The 22,145-nt window shown below is 42.8% G+C and overlaps 1 protein-coding gene across 1 annotated transcript in view; it reads left to right on the top strand.

Moving 5' to 3' along the window:
- The window catches only part of LOC126471343 (Down syndrome cell adhesion molecule-like protein Dscam2), a 401,761-nt gene that overhangs the window by 61,020 nt on the left and 318,596 nt on the right, over nt 1-22,145 (top strand). Inside the window, exon 3 of the mRNA XM_050099464.1 lies at nt 17,985-18,149. Within this exon, the coding sequence (XP_049955421.1) occupies nt 17,985-18,149 (165 nt within the window). The remainder of the gene's footprint in view (nt 1-17,984; nt 18,150-22,145) is intronic.

The raw sequence follows: 22,145 nt of genomic DNA, 5'->3' as shown, positions 1-22,145 counted from the left end.
AATGGAACAGAAGCACATTTTCACTTTCGCTTTTCGTTCTTAACAATTTTCGTGCTCTTTGCGATAATGGGTGTGGAACACTATTATCGTTCCGTCACTAGCTGTAGACATTTTACCGAAAATTGTGATTTAAAGTCATAACTACAATGTGTTCACTTTATGTCTCTTCCTATTTCCTTTGTTTACGTACATGTTGCCAGCCCTACGAATTATATACTGAAAATTAACGGCTGTTTATTTCTGTTCTCCTTGTATCCGTATGTGTGTACTGCTAGTCAGTGCGAGTTATAGGAAATTGAAAGTGAACGCAGTAGTTGTCAGAGCCGATTTGGTGTTTAGCTGATTTGAGTTTTGGTTTAAATTTTTCTGTGGAGGGGTTCATGTAGGAGTAATCTCTCTGTTTGCATTAATAGATAAAATAGTAGAATAACATCTCAACAGATGATTTTTATGAGAATACAAGCACTCAACCCCTTTGCCCTCACTCTTATATGAACTGTTCCACAAAATATTTAGACCAAAACTCGAATCAGCTGAACACTAAAACTTTCAACTACGCTCTGACAGATATTACATTCACATACAACTCACCCTAATTAATTACACACACACATACATAAATGTAAACAGATATAAGGTGAACAGAATGAACAGACCTCAGTTTCCAGAATATACACTTCGTTAGGTTGGCAACATGTACATTAACAAAGCAAATAAGGAGAGAGGTAAATTGAGCACACAGTATTTACGACTTTAAATCATTTTTAGACAACGTATCGGCAGCCAGTGACAGAAGATGAATTGTGCTCCTCACAGATTCGCAAAGAACATAAAAATTATGAAGAAACTAGTTTGTAAGTTGAAAATGTGCTTATGTCTCTTAAGTGGAGTTACAGTGCGACCTACAGCCTACGATCAAATGATATAGGAAACGCAGATGCCAGCCAAAAACTAGATTAACTGTAAGAAATTACTTATTCACATGAAAAGAGACGTGAACTGTTTCATAATCTACCAATATCGCAAAGATTCCACTGGAAATGCCTTAAAATAAAACGCGAAAAGCGTCTAGAACAAATAAAATACATCACAGGAAGAAAATGGCGTTCGTTATTTACAAAACGAATATTTCTGTGCTTGCTGATGGTGACGGACACGTAAGCAAACTTGTTATTAACCCTAGCATTACCAACGGGGGGGCCTCGTAGGCCCACTGACTCAGTTTTTCTGTGTTGTATCCACACCCTTTGATATATGAACTTGAAAGCAAAGGTAATTGTTGGTTATTGAATGTACTATTGAGTCATTACAGAATTTCGGAATAAAAATTTAATTAAAATTCATTTACTTGATTTAATTCTCTGTGGGCCTTAGAAGCCCACCCGTTGGTAATAGCAAGGAAAGATTTACGAGGTTGAGTCTCTCGTTTCAAATTCTTACCATGAAACGAATTTTGGCATTGTTGCCTTCAGACATATTATTATGAAGCGGACCATTGTTATTTTCAGTGTTTCTGCTGCTCTTGAACCAGCAACATGAGTAGACATCGTTTACGTGATAGTTCCATTGAAAGAGTGCTAGAAGAAGTTTTGAATGAATCAGATTTAGAGGAAAGTGAAGTGGATGATGATGTGGAAGGAATTAGAACTGATTCATCGTCTGGGAATGAAGATGAGGTTGAAGCCAATCCACCAGATGATAATGATACGGAATGTGATAAATTCATTGCAAAAAGTGGACGAGAGTATATTACGAAGCCATCTCGACAATATCGGCGTTCTGTACAAAATATAGTGCGAGAAAGAATGGGGCTAGGACAACAAGGAAGAATTGCGTCTCCGAATGAGGCTATAGAGCTCTTTTTTACACCTCAAATTATGAATCCAATAAAACTACACTCAAATGAAGAGGCTTCTCGACTAGGTATTCAGCACACAGATGAAGATGAGTTATTTTGTTATATAGGACTCTTGCTAATCATGGGTTCAAATCATGACAATAAGATACCTGTCCAAGATTTATGGTCTTTGTTTCAGGGCCGACAAGTGTACTATGGATCAATGAGTCGGACCCGATTTTTCGAATTGACTAAAATATTGAGGTTTGATGATAAGAACACAAGAGAAATTCGTCGCCAGACTGACAAGTTTGCTCCAATGAGGGAAATTTTTGAAAGCTTCAATTCTTCACTTCCATTGTATTTCATTCCTGGTCTACAGACAACAGTGGATGAGATGTTGTCTTTGTTCCGTGGTCGCTGTCCATTCAAGGTGTTTCTAAAAGAAAAACCTGGAAAATACGGCATTCTAATTCGAATGCAGTCTGATTCTGAGACTAGATATGTGATCAGCATGGACATCTATACAGGCAAGTCAGGAAATACACAGCATTCAAATGGACCGATGGAAATTGTAAAGAGACTAATAAAACCTATTGAAAAATCAGGCCGTAATGTTACCACAGATCGGTACTATACTTCAGTGGAGCTTGCTGAGACTCTATGGAATGATTTTCACCTCACACTTGTTGGCACCCTACAGTCTAACAGACGACACATACCTGAAGAGCTGAAGACTACAACTGGGCGCAGTTTACACTCTTCCATCTTTGCTTATACTGACCCTCAGACACAGAGGCCACCAGTTACTCTTGCATCAACGCTAGTCCGCGAGAAGCCAAAACGACTGCTGTTGATGCTTTCAACTTATCACTCAGAAGGGGTGTTGAATGAAGACTCAAAAAAGACTAACATAAATCTTTTTTATAATTCTACAAAGGGAGGCGTGGACACCATAGACCAGATGGCAAGACACTACAGCACAAAGAGAGGAACAAGAAGATGGCCTTTGTCCCTCTTCTACACACTCATTGACATAGCAGCAATAAATGCATATTCACTCTTCCTCCTCAACTTTCCGAATTGGAAAAATAATTTGCTAAACCGCAGAAGAGTTTTTATCACTAACTTAGGTCTCGAACTAATAAGATCTCAAGTAGATAAACGGGCACAAAATTTGTATGGACTTCAGAAGCCAGTAATAATGGCAATGGAAAGCATCACACAACGGAAGCTCAGCTGCTCTGTAGAACCATCATCCTCAACAGCAGAACCAGGAACACGTGGACGGTGCCACCTATGCTGCCAAGAAGCTGCATCTAAAAAGATCAAGTACAACAAGCTGGGAAAGTCAACTGTTACCTGCTCTCAGTGCCACAAACACGTCTGTGGGAAACACTGCAGGAAGACAGTGTTGTGTGAAAAATGCGTTGCAGAATGAGACAGTAAATTTTGTTTGCTTCATGTAGTGTATCGAATTAAAAAAGTCGTTTTTATAAGAAAACACTATTTTGAAACATTATTCCAAAAAATATATAAACTGAATCTCGTGATTTGTTCATTTTATTCCTATTATAATAACATCTTTTATTATCCAGTATACAAAAACAATGTCTAAGCATTTTGAATTGTTATTAGAGGTATCAGAAGTAAATAAACTTGATTTATGATAAAATAAATTGTGGTATTCTTTATGGGCCTTTGAGGCCCCCCCGTTGGTATTACATGTAACAAAAAATACGTTGGTAATGCTAGGGTTAATTATTTAGTTTTGCTTTAATACATTTTGTTTATTTCCAACGTTTAGAATACTTTATAATTACATGTAATAGCACCAGATTGCCAATTACTTTTCCAGCATCGCTAAAACAGTCTTCACAGGCAGGATATATAGCCTCTGATAAAAAGATTTCTTTTATCTAAAGATTTTTATATCTTTGATAGAATCTTTGTGTCAAACACCTTGGCATAAAGTACCAAATGTGAATAATGTGAATCGTCTTCAGTATCCATAAAGTCTCACTGATCCCTGTCTTGCAAGTAATTATGAAGGACCACTCATAATAATTGGTTTCACAGTTACCCCTTTAGGCGTTATACTCCAATTGCCGATTATATATTTGGTTGCCAAAATGCCGTATTTATTTTTTGATTAACCTGCTTGCCCCGACACAAACGGCAACTGGAAATAGTCTCGTACAACGTTAGTGCATCCTTTAATATGCCTGAGGATGCTCATATGATATTTGAAGTCAGCGCAAAAGCCTCCACTACACAAAAAACATATGGCAGCATATGTGGTACTGCATTACGATACATCTTCCACCGCTGACTTCTACCAACACCGACTCAAAGGAAGGCCTCGGCGCTTGTTCGTGACGTCACGTCAGCTAGGCACGGCGAACGCCAGGTCTGTTGCAGGCAGAAACGCCTGGGCGTGCTTATCACTATAAATCTCTTACTTTTGGACAAAATGTTTGGTACTGTTTTGGATTCTGCAGTTTTATTTAGATGAAAGATTTTCTTACTATCGTAAACCTACAAATGAAGATCATAGTTCTGTATTACTGAATCCTGTCGAAGCAAACGTAGATCAATATGAGAAGATGCTTTGCCCCATTGCAAGCTTCGGAAATTTTACATTCAAGTAACTATATTTGCTTGATCCATTTTGTTATCGAAACTTACCCCAACCCCATTACAATTAACGCGTTTCTTTTATTTATTTATTTATTTATTTATTTTCGTTTGACATTCTCACTGTAAATGTGAACTAACTTACATGTGTAAATGTCCAACTATTGCCAGTCATTAGATTACAGTCGTTTTCAACCAAAGGAATTCTAAACAGGAAACAAAATTGCTTCATACATCGAAAATACTGCTGAGCTTAACTTTTTTAAACATGCACATTAGAAAAGATAAATATTCCCGTCTTGCAACTGAAAGGAGAAACTTTATAAGATAAAAAAATTTTTTGATAAAACAAGTATCTCTCTTTTGCCTCTTCTTCTGTCCCCCACCCCCTCCCCCAACGTGTACAATCGCAAGATATTTCATTAACATTCAGTGCTCCTCACCCCATAGTCAACCAAGATACCTAAAGAAGAGCACCAATATGTTCACAGTTTCTTGTAAAAGCAACCCAGAATTACAAATAAGGTAAAGAAGCACGAATTCTGTTGCTGCTGGGCCATGAAGGTCTTTTGTATGTCAATCCTTAAAACAGGTGGAAATTTAAGTTCAGGAGTAGACTATTTGTTAAGAAGTGTAATGAATTGCACAATTAATTGATTGCAGAAATCTCTCAGAACAATGTGTGTTGGTCAACCACCGCCAATAGTTTCACATTTTCCCGTGTGAGAGAGAGAGAAACACCACTATTATGAGTATGCCTGCAACAGACCTGGCATTCGCCGTGCCTAGCTGACGTGACGTCACCAACAAGCGCCCAGGCCTTCCTTTGAGGCGGTGTTGCTTCTACACTGTTTGAGAACTTGCAGTGCTTTCGAAAGCCATGGAAAACACGTAACCAGTGATTACTTGTTGTTTGATGAAGGAATACATGTCTACTGGAAAACGTTACAAATGTCAGAGTAGCCAAAACAGTAATTCCACTTTATCATTTCCTGACAGTTGCCAGAAGAAAACGGCATTCAAGTTGTAACTTATCTTTAACATAAGGCTGTTTGTTTAGAGTAATAGAGATGTATATACAAATACATAACAACTATATGTGCTAGAGGCTATGTTAAGCAAATATTCTGGAATAAATACGCAACTGACCTACAAGGAAAGGTGATGTTATTTGCTGTTGGGCAGCATTAACAAGAAATACAATTCGTCTGTATGCTGATACAGTACTGCACAGTAGTCTCTCCTGTGAAGGCCTCTTCATCTCTACGTAACTACTGCATCCTACATCCATTCTAGTTTTCTTACCGTTGGCAAGCCTTGGACTATCTTTACAATTTAGCCTCCATTACCAAACTGACGATTCCTTGATGGCTCATAATATGTCCTGTCAACTGACCCCTATTTTAGGCAAGTTGTGCCATATTTTCCTCTTCCTCGTCTGTTTAATTCAGTACGTCTTCTTCGTATCTAATCTTCAGCATTCATCTTTATCACCATGTTTTGATAGTGTAAATTGTCATCCTGACAGAACTATTCATCGACTACGTTTCACTTATATACAAGGCTACACAAATACTAACCAACCATTAAAATTTATGTTCGACTTGAGTAAATTTTCTTTTCCAGAAACGCTTTTCTTGCTATTGACAGTCTGCATTTTATATCCTCTCTGCTTCTGCCTTCTCAATCACTGCTTCCCTGTCAAGTTACTGAAGTCTTAGAACTGCAATTTGGTTTCTGTACAAGTTGTAGATAATCTTGAGTCCGTGTGTTTTATAACTGATACCTCCAGAGCTTCAAAGAGTGTCTTTCTGTTAATATTGTCAAAACCTTTCTCTAAATGTGCAAATGCTATAAACGCAGGTTTCCCTTTCCTCAGTCTGTCTACTTAGTTAAGTGGTAGGATCAGTTTTGTCTCTCGTGTTCATACATTTCACGGGAATCTAACATTGTGCTCGTGTTAATTTGTATAGCCGCTCCCCCTCTCCTCTCTACGTATTCCTTCCACTTTCTAGCCTTCTCTTATTTGCTTAGTTCCAACTTGCCAAATGAACTCTTGACAGTTGCTTCTCCTTTGAGCGAAATTTTCTTTGTTATTTAATTTCGGCCACTATTTTTTCCAAGTGCACAATCGCTATTCCGATTTTGGAATCTCTGTCAAAGGTCATTTTTAGACGTCTCTGTTCCCCATGGCCTACTTTATATGCTGCATTTATATATCTTCCCCTGTTGTCAATTAAATTCAATATATCATGTTCTATCCAAGGATTTCTACTGTAGCTTTTTCCCCATTTACATCCTCTGCTTCATTCGCCACTTCTTCTCTCAGAGATATCCATTCTTACTGTAGTAGATTCCTTCCTCTGTTTCAGTCAGTCCTCACCTTATTCTACATTTAAGATTACCGAAAATCTCTGGGTCTTACTTTATTCATGTTCCATCTCCTTAATCTGCTACCGTTTACTGTGTCTTTAGTTGTAAGCCGCATCTGTAACCAATAAACTATTGTCGGTCTGCGTCTACACTGGGAAATGTCTTACAATTTATAATCTGGCTTAGGAAACTCTGTTCCAAATATGTATTATCCTTAAGCAAAGCGTTGGCGATAATTATATTATGCGTTGTGAAAAATTCTGTCAGGTGGCTTCCCTTTCATCCCTTCCCCCAAGCCCATAGTTTCTTAGTGTTTTCTCTTCCTATACCTGTTACCGAATTCCAGTCTCTCAGCACATTTTAAAAGTTTTGTCTCGCTTAACTATCTGAGTAATCACTTTCATGGTACATTGTTTCAATCTGTCCATCGCCTGTGGTGTACGTAGACATGTAAACTTGTATGACTGTGGTGTGAGTGTTATCGTCACGTTCATCTTGGTAATGATAATGTTAATGGCAGTTTAGAGTATTGTGATACTACCTCATTGGTTTCAGTAGCCAACACTCACAGAGCGGTTAAAATACATGATCTTAATATAGCAAATATTGAGGATCAACTGTCAGACATTTTCAGTTATAGACAAATGACTGTCAGATAACAGGTAATGTACTATCATTATAGTAAACTTCGTTTAGGTACTACGATTTGCAATACTAAAAGCTGTTATGTAAGTAACAATGAGTTTCTGATATGGGGCGACTGGTTTTCTAGTAAGATAGTGAACAATCATGAACGGTAGTCATGAAATTTGTTTATGGTGAAATAACAAAGCATGAATAATGAAATATGTGAAAGAGTACACCGTAAAAAAATAAAATAAAAAATTGCTATGTCTTCATCCAATTTCTGCATTCCTTCATGTAGGTTCACAGTATAGTTAATGAAATACACCGGGCGTTTCCCCAGTGGTGATTCGTCATTGGCTACCGCTAGTGACCGCCGCTTCTAGATGGGAACGCCAGTTCCGCAAGCCGCCACGTCACTGCGGAAAACACTTGCCGTTGCCGTGCTCTAGTGGGAATCGGCTTTTATTAGAGCGGTGTAATCGTTTGTGGCAGCAGCCCCGTGCCTCGGCTGCGGCAGTAGGGATGGCGGCAGCGTGATGGGTGCTTGTTTTAACTGCGCCCGGACGGATGGCGGACGACACCGCAGTCCTAACCATTTTCAAGTTAATCACATTTGATTCCTTCGATGTATCTGGTACTCTCCTCCGCAAAAACACGCTTTGTAGAAGTGCCATAAAAGCGCTTGCGGAAAGATGTCGCAACGGCAGACATTAATTAACGAACAGTACCTAATTTCGGGAATGCATTTTTTAGGTAACCTATTTAAGCGATTAATATTGCAAGATCGCAGGTGCGCAAGTGAAGCATTGTATTGTGCAGGTGCAGAATGTCAGTTTGTGGAATGAAGTTCCGTGCGTGTTGCACTTGGTCAGCCAATACAGGGACGGTTAATCCTGTTTGTGGATGACACTGAACTGTTATCCGGTGATGTCCCGTATGTGCTCGATTGGAGACAGATTTGGTGATCAAGTAGGCCAAGGAAACATGTCGACACTCTGTAGAGCGTGTTGGGTTACAACATTGGTATGTGGGCTAGAGTTATCCAGTTGGAAGACACCGCTTGGAATGCTGTTCATGAATGGCAGCACAACAGGTGAATGACCGGATAGACGTACAAATTTGCAGTCAGGGTGCGTAGGATAACCACGAAAGAGCTCCTGCTGCCGCACGAAATCGCAAACGAGACAATAACTGCAGATGTAGGTCCAGCGTGTCTAATACTCAGACAAGTTGGTTGCAGGAACTCAGCTGGCCTATTTGTATCCAACACGCGGCCATCACTGGCGCCGAGGTGTAACCAGCTTTCATCAGGAAATATAACAAGCCCCCACCCTGCTCTCCAATGTGCTCTAGCTTAATACCACTGTAGCACAAAAAGCAGTGGGGTGGGTCAGTGGAATACACACTACAGAGTGTCCAGAGTGGAGCTGTCCTTGGAGTTGTCGATTTGTAACAGTCCGTTGTGTCACTGTGGTGCCAGTTGCTCCTCAAATTGCTGCTGCGGATGCAGTACGATGCGCCGGAGCCATACGCCGAACATGATGATCTTCCGTCTCGGTAGTGCCACATGGCCTCTCAGAGCCTGGTCTTCTTGAGAGCGTTTATTTTCGTGGTCACCACAGCCAGTAATCATGTACTGTGGCTACATTCCTCACAAGCATTTCTGTAATATCGCAGATGGAACATCCAGCTTCTCGTAGCTCTATTACACGACATCGTCCAAACTCAGTGGTGTGTTGATAATGGTGTCTTTGTCGAGTTAAAAGCATTCTCAACTAATATAAACTCAACGCGTCCATTCTCAAAGGTAATTAACGCTCACGACCGTTATAGCGTGTATTTAAATGAAACCTGATTTGTATCCTCGTAGTGGGGCTACCAGCACCAGTCCTCTGCGACTGGCGTGAAATACTGTACGAACCGCGATCATCTTTCAGATGTAGAAACACGGCTATCGCCTTTGGCTTAAGTCACACAACTCCTTCTTGGAGTTGCGATTTTTATTTCCGTCACTGTATAAAGTTATGTGCATACGGAAAGCTTGTAGAACTTCAGCAGGGATGCCGTCATGGCCACGTGATTTATTCCTTCTCGATTCCAGGATTTCTTTTCTCACTACCTATTCTAAAAATGGAGAAACTACCCCCATCACAGCAGTGCTCCCCTACTTTTGTTCCGCAGTTCTCTGCTTCAGATTCCTCCTCTGCGGTATCATCTGGAAACAGAGTGTCCATCCGTAACTACTTAATGCTGCTGTCTGCTCGATTTGGGGTTAATAACATTGTTGGAGAGTTTATCTTTTGGCAGACCACTTTATACGGCGTACCCCTTTGGTCAGGATGTAAGTTCTGTTCCACAAATCGGTTCCAGCTCTCTGTTCTTGCTGCTTAGTCTGCCTTGTCAGGGAGCTGTTTCTTCTGCAGTGCAACATTTCTGGTATAATCTCGTTGTCCTCCTGACTTCGTTGTCAGTTCTTGGGGAGCCTCGTTCCGTGATACTCTCGAACTCGACACAGACGTCTGCACCAGCACGGCCTGTCAGTACAGCGAGCGTGGTCGCGGCTTCTCTCGACATCACAGCAGGAGAGAGCTGCCCTCTCCGACAACAATGGACAGAGGAGTGCACTACGTCGTCTGTCGAGACGAGGCCCATTTCTGCGAACAGCATAGGGTGTATCCCTGTGTAGAGGCTCCGACAACAACGAAAAATACCATCGCGGTAGTGTCATCGTACAGCGTGTCCTTGGCTACACAACAGGATCACCGTTCATTATCGAGGGCGGTAATTTGGGCAGCAGCCGTCACTTTTATGACTTGTTAAGCCTGGTTGTTGAGCCCTAACTTCGAAGTGTCTGTACCGTTTCGTTTCAACGAGATAACGCAAGAGCGCGCGTTGCTGGTGCTCTCGTGATATACCTCAATTTAGAGGTTGTTTGTGTGTTCCCCTGTCGATCACATTCTCCGGATATCTCCTCTGCTAAAGTTATCTGGTCACGGACTGCCGAGTGAGTTGCACGCGGCCATTACGCAGCCAGTGTGATTTGTTAAGTCTCACTCAGAGTTCAAGGCGCACGGAAGAGAGTCATGCGAGGTCACTTGCTCCTCCTCGGATTGCAATTTCAATGGCCAACAGTGTATGTAGTCAACTCTTTTTCTAAAGTACGACCTCAAATTTCAACAGCTAACTTCTCCCTCGTGCACATCGCCTTTCTGGCAGCATTTGCCGCAGTATTAGCCCATCCGGTCTTTTCGAGCGCAAATTTGTGCACTTGCACGCGCTAAAATACGGTAATGGACCGACATCTGTGCGTCCGTGAGTTAGCACTTGTTGAAATGCTCATTACCAGTTAAACTGTACCCTTCTCGAAAGTTATAAGGTTAAGCTACGTTTATCGGTCTGAGGAAGCTAAACGAAGAATAAATTTGGCGACACCGCAACTGGCAGGCTGCTCGATGGTGCGCAAGCGACGACCTGATTGGCTAACTTCAGTGCTAAAAAACTCGAAAATGGCACAACGTCCAAAATTATTTTCTTAACAATTATTTCTCAGCACAATCTGCCCTGCAATACCCATACAATATATTTATATTGTTTCTGATCACCCTGTATAAAGTAATATCTGTGAGCATATACGACTCACAGTAACTTCAGTGCGGGTGTATACTACCTCCGAACTCTTGTGGGCTTCAGCCAAAAGTTGCAAGCAAAGGAGTTAAAAGGAGTTAATGGACAGTGGGCGCTGCTATCGATCGACAGGTTGAGGTTAGGGTTGGACGGAATGCGTGTCCAGATAGCCGAGGCGCTGCCGGTACGGTAGCTCAGTGTGTTCGGTCAGAGGGCTAGTAATAAGAAAACTGAGTGAACGGATAAACGATGAACTTGAACAGGTGTCAAGGGACGTCCACCCCGAACAAATACAATGAACAATACCGAACAAAATAAGATCAGAAAAGAAAGAAAAATAACGAAAAGGCGGTTGAGGGATCGTTCGCGTATAGCAGAAAATCCGGGTTCGAGTTCCATTCACTTGTCACCGTTGCATTTATTTCGATGCCCAATTGTGGCTGATGTGCCGGCCGAAGTGGCCGTGCGGTTAAAGGCGCTGCAGTCTGGAACCGCAAGATCGCTACGGTCGCAGGTTCGAGTCCTGCCTCGGGCATGGATGTTTGTGATGTCCTTAGGTTAGTTAGGTTTAACTAGTTCTAAGTTCTTGGGGACTAATGACCTCAGCAGTTGAGTCCCATAGTGCTCAGAGCCATTTGAACCATTTTTTGTGGCTGATGTCTTCGTTTCTCTTCAAAATCTAATGAACGAGTGTTTGGTAAGCAATGTGTATCGAGATACAAGACTCTTCCAGTGAATCTCGGCCTGACCTTCGACCAGTTTTTGTGGTCGTTCCGCTTTAGCTCACTCCAGAGTGCCATATATTTTACGGCTGTGGCTGTTTCCAGTGATTTATAGTCAGTCGAGTGATTCAACAGCGTCTGTTTTCGCCCAAAATGTAACATTTATTTACGTTCAGGATAAACACGCACTCTCTTCACCAATCTTCGATAGTGCGGATTTTGGTATAGTTTTTCCGCGCTGCAACGATCCTGCTCCTTTGGCGGAGTAGAGTGACACAGACACACAGACGACCACCAACTCTGAGAGGAAGTTACCTGACTTGTACATTTTAATTCTGGATTCAGATATGAATAGCTCCACAACAAAGTTAAACTGTCCAAGTAACACTTGCCATTTCCGTTATGTCGAGTTATTGCTCATTTATTTTTCAATTCATTTAGTTCTTGCTGTAAGAGAAACAGTGCGATTAAACGCCTATTGACGTAAATATTAGAATGAGCTAATGACTACACCAGTCGAATGAATGTCTGTAAAGGTTTACTCCGCAATTGGTGCGCAGCAAGTCGCGACGAATCTGACATCGATGCCATAGGTTCAAAATGGTTCAAATGGCTCTGAGCACTATGGGACTTAACATCTGTGGTCATCAGTCCCCTAGAACTTAGAACTACTTAAACCTAACTAACCTAAGGACATCACACACATCCATGTCCGAGGCAGGATTCGAACCTGCGACCGTAGCGGTCACGCGGTTCCAGACTGAAGCGCCTAGAACCGCACGGCCACACGGGCTGGCTATGCCATAGGTACTAGTATGCATCTGGTAGTCTTAATATGCTACTACTGAGCACCTTGGAATGTGTTAGTCACCTAATCACAAGAAATAAACTCCGCAATTTTTCAGTCACTTTAATACGCACTATACATCAATTGACAGTCTCCAGTTAAGTTAAACTGGCCATCTGTCAAAAGCCTGAATAGCCACCTTTTCCAGGGCGGACTTCTGTGAGACGTTCAGGAAGAGAGTCAGTGAGGTTCTGGAAGGCACCGACAGGGATTTGGGGTCACACCGACACCAGTTGTCAGGGATAACTGCGCTAGATTTCGCAACTGAGGATCTACTGCGCGAACAGCCAGATCGAGGTGGAAGTGTCCCCTCAGATTCTCGATTAGGTTTGAATGCGAGGAGTCTGGTGGCCAGAGGAGTACGGTGAACTCATCTTGATGCTCTCTGAATCTCGCACGTACATTAAAAGCTGTGTGACACACTGCATTGTCCTGCTGGTCGGTGCCATCAGGGCGTCAAGAAACAAACTGGATGTAGGAGTGTACATGGTCCCCAAGGATAGATGCACTCCTGTGTTGTCCACTGTGCCTTCCAGAATGATGATGTGACCCAGGGAATGCCACGAAAACATTACAAAGACTATAATACTCCCTCCTCTGACCTCGACCTTTCCGATTATTGTTGCAGGGGTTATGCTTTCAGGCGTTTCACGCCATACATGCCAACGGCCATCTGTCGGGTGGAGCATTAAATGTGATTCATCTGGAAACGGCACCTATCGCCTCTCAATGGATGTCCAGTTGCGGTATTGGCGTGCAAATTCCAGCTTTAGTCGCCGGTGAAGAGCAGTCACAATGGGTGCATGAAGCATGTGCCGTCTGTGGAGGTTCATATGCAGCAACATTCACTAAACGGTCATGGATCATTCCGGACACATTGTTGGTAGCGTTTTCTTTAATCTGGGTGGTCAGTAGCTCAACAGTTCCACGTCTGTTCGGCCATACGCATCTCCTCAGTCATCGTTCAGCCCTATTGCCGATGGTGTTACGCTCTACTGCTAGTGCTGCCACCTGTGCGTGGCTGCTGTGCATTGGTGTTGAATATAGGTGCTGGTCACTGCTTACAAGCACGTGGTCTACCACCTGTCATAAATTACACAGCTACGAAATTTATGCATGCGGTGGCGGCTTGTGCAAAATTATACTAATATACTACAATGTGATGGCCTGTAGCCTTTTGAATTACAATGGTAGTAGTCACAATTGAACTGAATCTATTAATTTTACGTATATAAATTGAACTATTTGAACATATTTAAGTTTTATAATTAATATATTAAAATTGCGAGAAACAAAATAAAATAAAAGGGAGAATCATAGTATATGTGGGAATCGATCCCAGATCCATGAATTGGCAATTTATGCATTAGAACACACAGAGGAGTCATTGCAATGGTGCTTTTAAAGACTCTTCATACTCTACGCTTGGACAGTAACACTATACGCAATTTCAAAGAAAAAGACTGACCTGGTGCTGTGAGCAAGGCACAACTGATAGTGCCGGGAAAGATGATGCCACGTGAGAGCAAGTGAAGTAGAAAACAGAGAGGTGTGCCGCTTCTCTGAATTGATCGTAGTGTGGCTCGACATCATTTAAGGACTCGACATTTGTTGCCAGTCATCGTAGTGAGAGCGCTGCAAGACAATTTTCCTCCATTTTACTCACAGACCAGCACGCATTCGATGAGAAATAGCGTAATAATAGTGAGATTTCAGATATGTATTTGAAGCGTGTTGGCATAACTTTACTGTGAAATTTACAGTGTGCTTTATCACCTGATAACTGGCTGCTACTGCATGTATGATCTACTGCTGACACATAAGGGATAAAGATAACTGAGTCAAAATTTTATTTCATCTACATCTACATTCTACATTTATACTCCGCAAGCCACCCATCGGTGTGTGGTGGAGGGCACTTTACGTGCCACCGTCACTACCTCCCTTTCCGTTCCAGTCGCCTATGGTTCGCGGGAAGAACGACTGCCGGAAGGCCTCCGTGCGCGCTCGAATCTCTCTAATTTTACATTCGTGATCTCCTCAGGAGGTATAAGTAGGGGGAAGCAATATATTCGATACCTCATCTAGAGGTCGGCCGCGGTGGTCTAGCGGTTCTAGGCGCGCAGTCCGGAACCGCGCGAATGCTACGGTCGCAGGTTCGAATCCTGCCTCGGGCATGGATGTGTGTGATGTCCTTAGGTTAGTTAGGTTTAAGTAGTTCTAAGTTCTAGGGGACTGATGACCACAGATGTTAAGTCCCATAGTGCTCAGAACCATTTGAACCATTTGAACCTCATCCAGAAACACACCCTCTCGAAACCTGGACAGCAAGCTACACCGCGATGCAGAGCGCCTCTCTTGCAGAGTCTGCCACTTGAGTTTGCTAAACATCTCCGTAACGCTATCACGCTTACCAAATAACCCTTTGACGAAACGCGCTGCTCTTCTTTGGATCTTCTCTATCTCCTCTGTCAACCCGACCTGTTACGGATCCCACACTGATGAGCAATACTCAAGTATAGGCCGAACGAGCGTTTTGTAAGCCACCTCCTTTGTTGATGGACTAAATTTTCTAAGGACTCTCCCAATGAATCTCAACCTGGCACCCACCTTACCAACAATTAATTCTATATGATCATTCCACTTCAAATCGTTTCGTACGCATACTGCCAGATATTTTACAGAAGTAACTGCTACCAGTGTTTGTTCCGCTATCATATAATCATACAATAAAGGATCCTTCTTTCTATGTATTCGCAATACATTACATTTCTCTTTGTTAAGGGTCAGTTGCCACTCCCTGCAACAAGTGCCTATCCGCTGCAGATCTTCCCGCATTTCGCTGCAATTTTCTAATATTGCAACTTCTCTGTATACTACAGCATCATCCGCGAAAAGCTGCATGGAGCTTCCGACACTATCTACTAGGTCATTAATATATACAGGGTGAGTCACCTAACATTACCGCTGGATATATTTCGTAAACCACATCAAACACTGACGAATAGATTCCACAGACCGAACGTGAGGAAAGGGGCTAGGGTAATTGGTTAATACAAACCATAACAAATGCACGGAAGTATGTTTTTTAACACAAACCTACGTTTTTAAAATGGAATCTCGTTAGTTTTGTTAGGACATCTGAACATATAAACAAATACGTAATCAGTGCTGTTTGTTGCATTGTAAAATGTTAATTACATCCGGGGATATTGTAACCTAAAGTTGACGCTTGAGTACCAACCCTGCGCTGTTCGATCGTGTGTATCGGAGAGCACCGAATTACGTAGGGATCCAAAGGGAACGGTGATGGACCTTAGGTACAGAAGAGACTGGAACAGCACATTACGTCCACATGCTAATACCTTTTTATTGGTCTTTTTCACTGACGCACATGTACATTACCATGAGGGGTGAGGTACACGTACACACGTGGTTTCCGTTTTCAATTACGGAGTGGAATAGAGTGTGTCCCGACATGTCAGGCCAATAGATGTTCAATGTGGTGGCCATCATTTGCTGCACACAATTGCAATCTCTGGCGTAATGAATGTCGTACACGCCGCAGTACATCTGGTGAAATGTCGCCGCAGGCTGTCACAATACGTTGTTTCATATCCTCTGGGGTTGTAGGCACATCACGGTACACATTCTCCTTTATCGTACCCCACAGAAAGAAGTCAAGAGGTGTAAGATCAGGAAAACGGGCTGGCCAATTTATGCGTCCTCCACGTCCTATGAAACGCCCGTCGAACATCCTGTCAAGGGTCAGCCTAGTGTTAATTGCGGAATGTGCAGGTGCACCATCATGCTGATACCACATCCGTCGACGTGTTTCCAGTGGGACATTTTCGAGCAACGTTGGCAGATCGTTCTGTAGAAACGCGATGTATGTTGCAGCTGTTTGGGCCCCTGCAATGAAGTGAGGACCAATGAGGTGGTCGCCAATGATTCCGCACCATACATTTACAGTCTACGGTCGTTGTCGCTCTACCTGTCTGAGCCAGCGAGGATTGTCCACGGGCCAGTAATGCATGTTCCGTAGATTCACTGCCCCGTGGTTTGTGAAACCCGCTTCATCGGTAAACAGGTAGAACTGCAACGCATTCTCTGTTAATGCCCATTGACAGAATTGCACTCGATGATTAAAGTCATCACCATGTAATTGCTGATCTAGCGACACATGAAACGGGTGAAAGCGGTGACGATGCAGTATGCGCATGACACTATTTTGACTCAGTCCACCGGCTCTCGCAATGTCCCGTGTACTCATGTGTGGGTTCATGGCAACAGCAGCTAACACACCAACTGCACCCTCTTCTCACGTGACGGGCCTGTTACGGACCCGTTTGCGTGCTACGACCATACCTGTTGCATACAGTTGGCGGTAGATGTTTTGCAATGTGCGGCACGTTGGATGCTCTCTGTCCGGGTACCGTTCTGCATACACCCTGCAGGCTTCAGCTGCATTTCGTCGACACTCGCCATAGATGAGTATCATCTCCGCCTTTTCAGAGTTCGAATACACCATGGTCACAGTTCCTACATGACTACACTATCACAGACGTCTGATAACACGGTGTATTACAGTTGGTCTGCGTGCGGAGACGAATGCAGAATAACAATAGCAGCAAGCGCTACCTGCGGACACTGCGACAGCTAGACCAAACCACAACAGTGCACTACAGCCACCGTCGTAAACACGGTCGTCATTGTAAACATGTCCGTGCAGATGCTGCTCGCCGACCGTGGCCCGTGTTTGTTACAACACGCAACGGAACGTCGGAGGTTTCAAGCGTCAACTTTAGGTTACAATATCTCCGGATGTAATTAACATTTTACAATGCAACAAACGGCACTGATTACGTATTTGTTTATATGTTCAGATGTGCTAACAAAACTAACGTGGTTCCATTTTTAAAAAAAAGTAGGTTTGTGTTAAAAACATACTTCCGTGCATTTTTGTATGGTTTGTATTAAACAATTATACTAGCCCCTCTCCTCACGTTCGGTCTGTGGAATCGGTTCGTCACTATTTGATGTGGTTTACGAAATATATCCAGCGGTAAAGTTAGGTGACTCCCCCTGTATTGTGAAAAGCGATGGTCCCATAACACTCCCCTGTGGTACGCCAGAGGTTACTTTAACGTCTGTAGACGTCTCTCCATTGAGAACAACATGGTGTGTTCTGTTTGATAATTCATTTTTGTACTTGTGATTTCACTTTAATGGTCTGTGATTTACCATTAGCAATGCAGAAGATAATGATAGCACATGAATGAAGGACAAGTGTTCACTTGTTACCTTTCTGTTGCAGCGGTGATGAAGCAGTACTATGAAGTGCAGGTGTACGACGAGTTCGTAATGGTTGGCAACACTGCGGTTCTTCGCTGCCACGTGCCGTCCTTCGTCAGGGACTACGTCATTGTCACCTCGTGGCTGCGAGGCAGCACGGACCGCATTGTCACCGACATCGACTCTGGTGAGAGCATGCAACCGTTGTATTCTTCACCTTCTTCTTTATACATGCCGTCCCCATACCTCAATTTGAGTCAGCAACACGTTTTTCAATGTGTTTGATGAAACTAGTATCGTCTGTGGTCGATATTCAAACAATTGTGTTTAAAAGTAACGAAAGTCAAATATTCTTATATAACAAACTGGAATTTGTGCATATGCAGATTCTTAGTTCATATCTTAACGCTACGCAGATTTTTAGTGATTGCATTACCTCTATGGGGAAAAGAGCACGAAAGGACGATCATTTGAAATGAATTCTTGATACAGTGGAGAAAATAAATTTTGTGTTAACGGTGGCAAATTAACTTTTTCCTTACGACCACACAAAGTGAAAGCCATTGTATCACGTAAAGTGAGGCTTAACAACTCGCAGGTTTCGAGCGTCAGCACTATGGCCTGCTGTTGCGGTGTGAGCAGAAACGCACGCGCATTATCGAGCATTAGTCACGTTGTATATAAATTAGAACTTGTAGCGCAAATCAATGAAGAAATGAAAAAAAAAACTTGGAGTTCCTAGGGACATCAGTTTTGTTCTCTGAATGTCTCACCAGGAGAATGTATGTGCAAACAATGTCAATTCGAAAAATGTAGTTTTATAATTAATAACCGGTGGAGCACAAGAAAGGCGAATATGTTCCTCTTTAACATAATCTAAAAGAAAAGTGGGGAACCAGCTCCCTCAGTACTCATACCGATCCTCCCCAAAAGTCCTGGCATGCCAACATATTCTGCTGTTTTAACTCAGAACATTCTAAATCATTTTACCCAGTTTCTCTTTGTAGTGAAGCCTTCACATTCAGCCATCTCCCTTTCACTGCCACTGTCTCTCTCTCTCACTGTCTCCTCTTTTACGACTGATTTACAGTATACCCCACCGCCTATCTCCTCTCTCACTCACATTGCCTCCTTTCGTTTTTCTTTCCCACTGTTACTGTCTCACTGACAGCAGTTGAAAAATTCTGGGGGATCCTACATATTTTTCCACTGTTCTCACATGTGTAAAATTTCGTTCCCTCCGCTACACCTACGTGTTAAAGTTCACCAGTCTGGGTGTGTCCAGACTCCCAAACCTTTGTATGGTCTCCAGCCTTCCATATTTTCCATTTCCACTGACTGTTCTCTCTATTGCTGCCACTGTTTCTATCACCATCCTTTCTCTTTTACTGCCACTATCTCTCACTGTTCTCTCTTTTTGGCTCACCTTGATACTGTCTTCATTTATCTCTCTTGCTGTTGCACTGCCACATTCTCTCTCCCACCATCACTGTCTCCTCTCTCTTTCTCTCTGTGTGGGTTCTCTAAATGATCTACACATATAAATAACTATTTGCGCCGTCCTCTTGTGGCAAATGTATCGTAGTGGATATGATTATATAAAATAAGTGATTTAGCATGTCTTACGGAAGAACAAGAGGAAGAACTGCAGGAGCTTTTAATATGTTATGCTCATGTTTTTGAACGACACTCTGGCACCATCAAAGGATAAAAATACGAAATGGTGTTATACACACACAAAATCTTCTTCTTTTCGTCTTACCCCATTCCACGGGCCAAGAAGGAGACTGTGAAGAAAGATATCAATAGAATTCTAAACTGGGTAATAATACGACCATCCTTATCTCCATACTGCAGCCCCATTTTGGCCGTTAGCAAATCAGATGATAGTGTCCGCCTTGTGCTCAATGCATGAGAAATAAATAAAATTATTGTGCCTGTCAGGATGTGACCTGACATGTTGCATGTTCTGCTATTGCTCTGCTGTTGGCCCCTAGAATCCTGTTGGCCCTGTTTCGAGTTCTGTTGCTCTTTCCATTTTCTGTTTGGTCGGTAGTTGTTGTTGATGCTATGATTACAATTTCCTCGTCTTCTTCTATTTTCCCATGATGGCTGGTTATTTCAATTGAAGTTTGAATTTTGGTTTCGATTCGATCGATATTTTCCCCCATTTCGTCCATCCTCATTCCGCTCTGGCAAATCTGGCCAGTTACGGTCATTATTTCTACTTCTTTCCCGCTAGTTGTGAATCTCATTCACGCACTCGAGTTCACAGTGCGAGCTTTTGAAAGCCTCGATTGAATCGCTGCATCTACGGATGAGCAGTTGCTGGTAACGTAATGGTAATTTAACGTAGCAGTGCCTCATAATTTCTTTGTGACTATACGGTAGATCCAAGAATCGGTTCTTCTTGAACAAGGATTCGAAGAATTTGACAGGACTGCGGAATCCTAACACCTCTAAATCCTTTCCTAACATGATCTCCTATTTTATCCTGTCGTGTGTGTCTTGCGACCAGTATGCGCTAAGGAATGCTTCCTTAAATTCTTGGTAGGAGCGACAACTCTCTGCAACTCCACACATATGTCCTGCAATCGACCCTTCTAAGAAACCACAGATAAACTGGAGCTTGTACTTCAGTGGCCAAGATTCTGGTAGCACGTGATCGTACTGTGCCATCCAGGTCTTTAGATGTAAAGCGTTGTTTGCCTCCTTCGAGACTTGAAAATTCTGGGTGGTCAAGAAAAGTTTGTGGTCGAAAGGTTCGACGTATCCGCCGTACGAATTTTCCACCTCGTCTGCAGCGCGTGATTCCATCTATCCGTGCCCAAACGAACCTCGTGCACTGTTACGGTGTACCGTCGTGTTTTCAGATTCACGTAATAACGTTTCTGACCACCGTAGACGTGTACAATTGTTTTGCGGCTCGGTCTCTGACATGCTGCGTGTTACCGACGGAGCGTGTTCTATTACGCGATTCTCAGCGGTAGGAGCATATTCCTGCTGCATTCGACCCATGTGCAGGGGGTGTGTCCTCATATAGCGGTTCGGAAGGTCGCAAAACATTTTCTTGACTTCTGTGATCCTCTCGATGGCGCTCTACCGGACGAGTTTGTGTTTGCAATTGCGCGGCCCGCTAATGTGCCTGCCGAACGTTCTTAGCCATCTCGATTTGTTGCGCGGCGACTCGGTTCTGCTGACCTTTAACTTCAGAGATCTCGGCCTGTTTGAATTCTATCTGTTCGATTCGCTTCGTCACTTCATTTATTTTTTACTGCATTTCTTGAACTATTTTTGCCTTGCTTTTGGAGAGTTGCAAGTGCCTTTTTTATCTTACACACTTCGGTTCTTGCCAGTTTAACTTGTCATTTGTCCACTGATGCGTCCTTTTGTGCTACTTGCGCTACTAATCTCGCTGTTTTGGCGTCGCACTTCGTCTGGTCCGCGACCTCACGCGTTTCTGCCTTCGTTTTCTTGACTTTCTCTATTTCTTCTTGGATTCTATGACTTATTTGTGTCGTTCCTCCTCTTCCACCCGTCTCTTTTTCTCTGCCTCTTGTCTCTTCCTTGCTGCCTCTTGCATGAATTGCACGAGAGCCTCAAACTGTGATCCACCGCTAACATCTTCCCGACTAGATGAACGAGATCCCATAATTCCGTGAGGTTTCATTCATGGTTCTGGTCTGCTAGTTTGACTGATGCTGTGTCTCGTACCAGCAGCACCAACATTTCGTTCTGCTGCGATCTCTCACCTGACGGAGACATGTTGACATACTCTGCAGGTTCTACGTTCGACTTCTCTGCCCGGTCTGAAACTGCATTTACGTAAGAATCGTGTGTAATATCTGCCTAGCCATCGCTAATAATCTGACGTGGACAAAACACAATTACATCCACTACTCTGCAGCAAACGTGCCTTGCTTCTTGTAATCATGCACTCTAATTCTGACCCAAGCGAATTTAAACACTACACATTCCTCTGCCACACAGATTCTTCTCTAAATCACGCTCTCGTGAGCTACTGATTCCTAGATCCTGATTCGAATTCGAATAACAGCACGCCTTTCTATGCTAAGAAACTAAAATCTCAATCTCTCCTAACAAATCAGCACAACGCTGTTCTCCGTCAGAAACAAAAAATCAAGTGACACAGAAGTCACAGCATGAAAATACACACATATAA

This window comes from Schistocerca serialis, chromosome 3 (genome assembly GCF_023864345.2).
Source record: "Schistocerca serialis cubense isolate TAMUIC-IGC-003099 chromosome 3, iqSchSeri2.2, whole genome shotgun sequence".
Lineage (NCBI taxonomy): Eukaryota > Metazoa > Arthropoda > Insecta > Orthoptera > Acrididae > Schistocerca > Schistocerca serialis.
The sequence above is the reverse complement of the archived record's forward strand: the minus strand, read 5'-3'. Positions and strand labels throughout refer to the sequence as shown.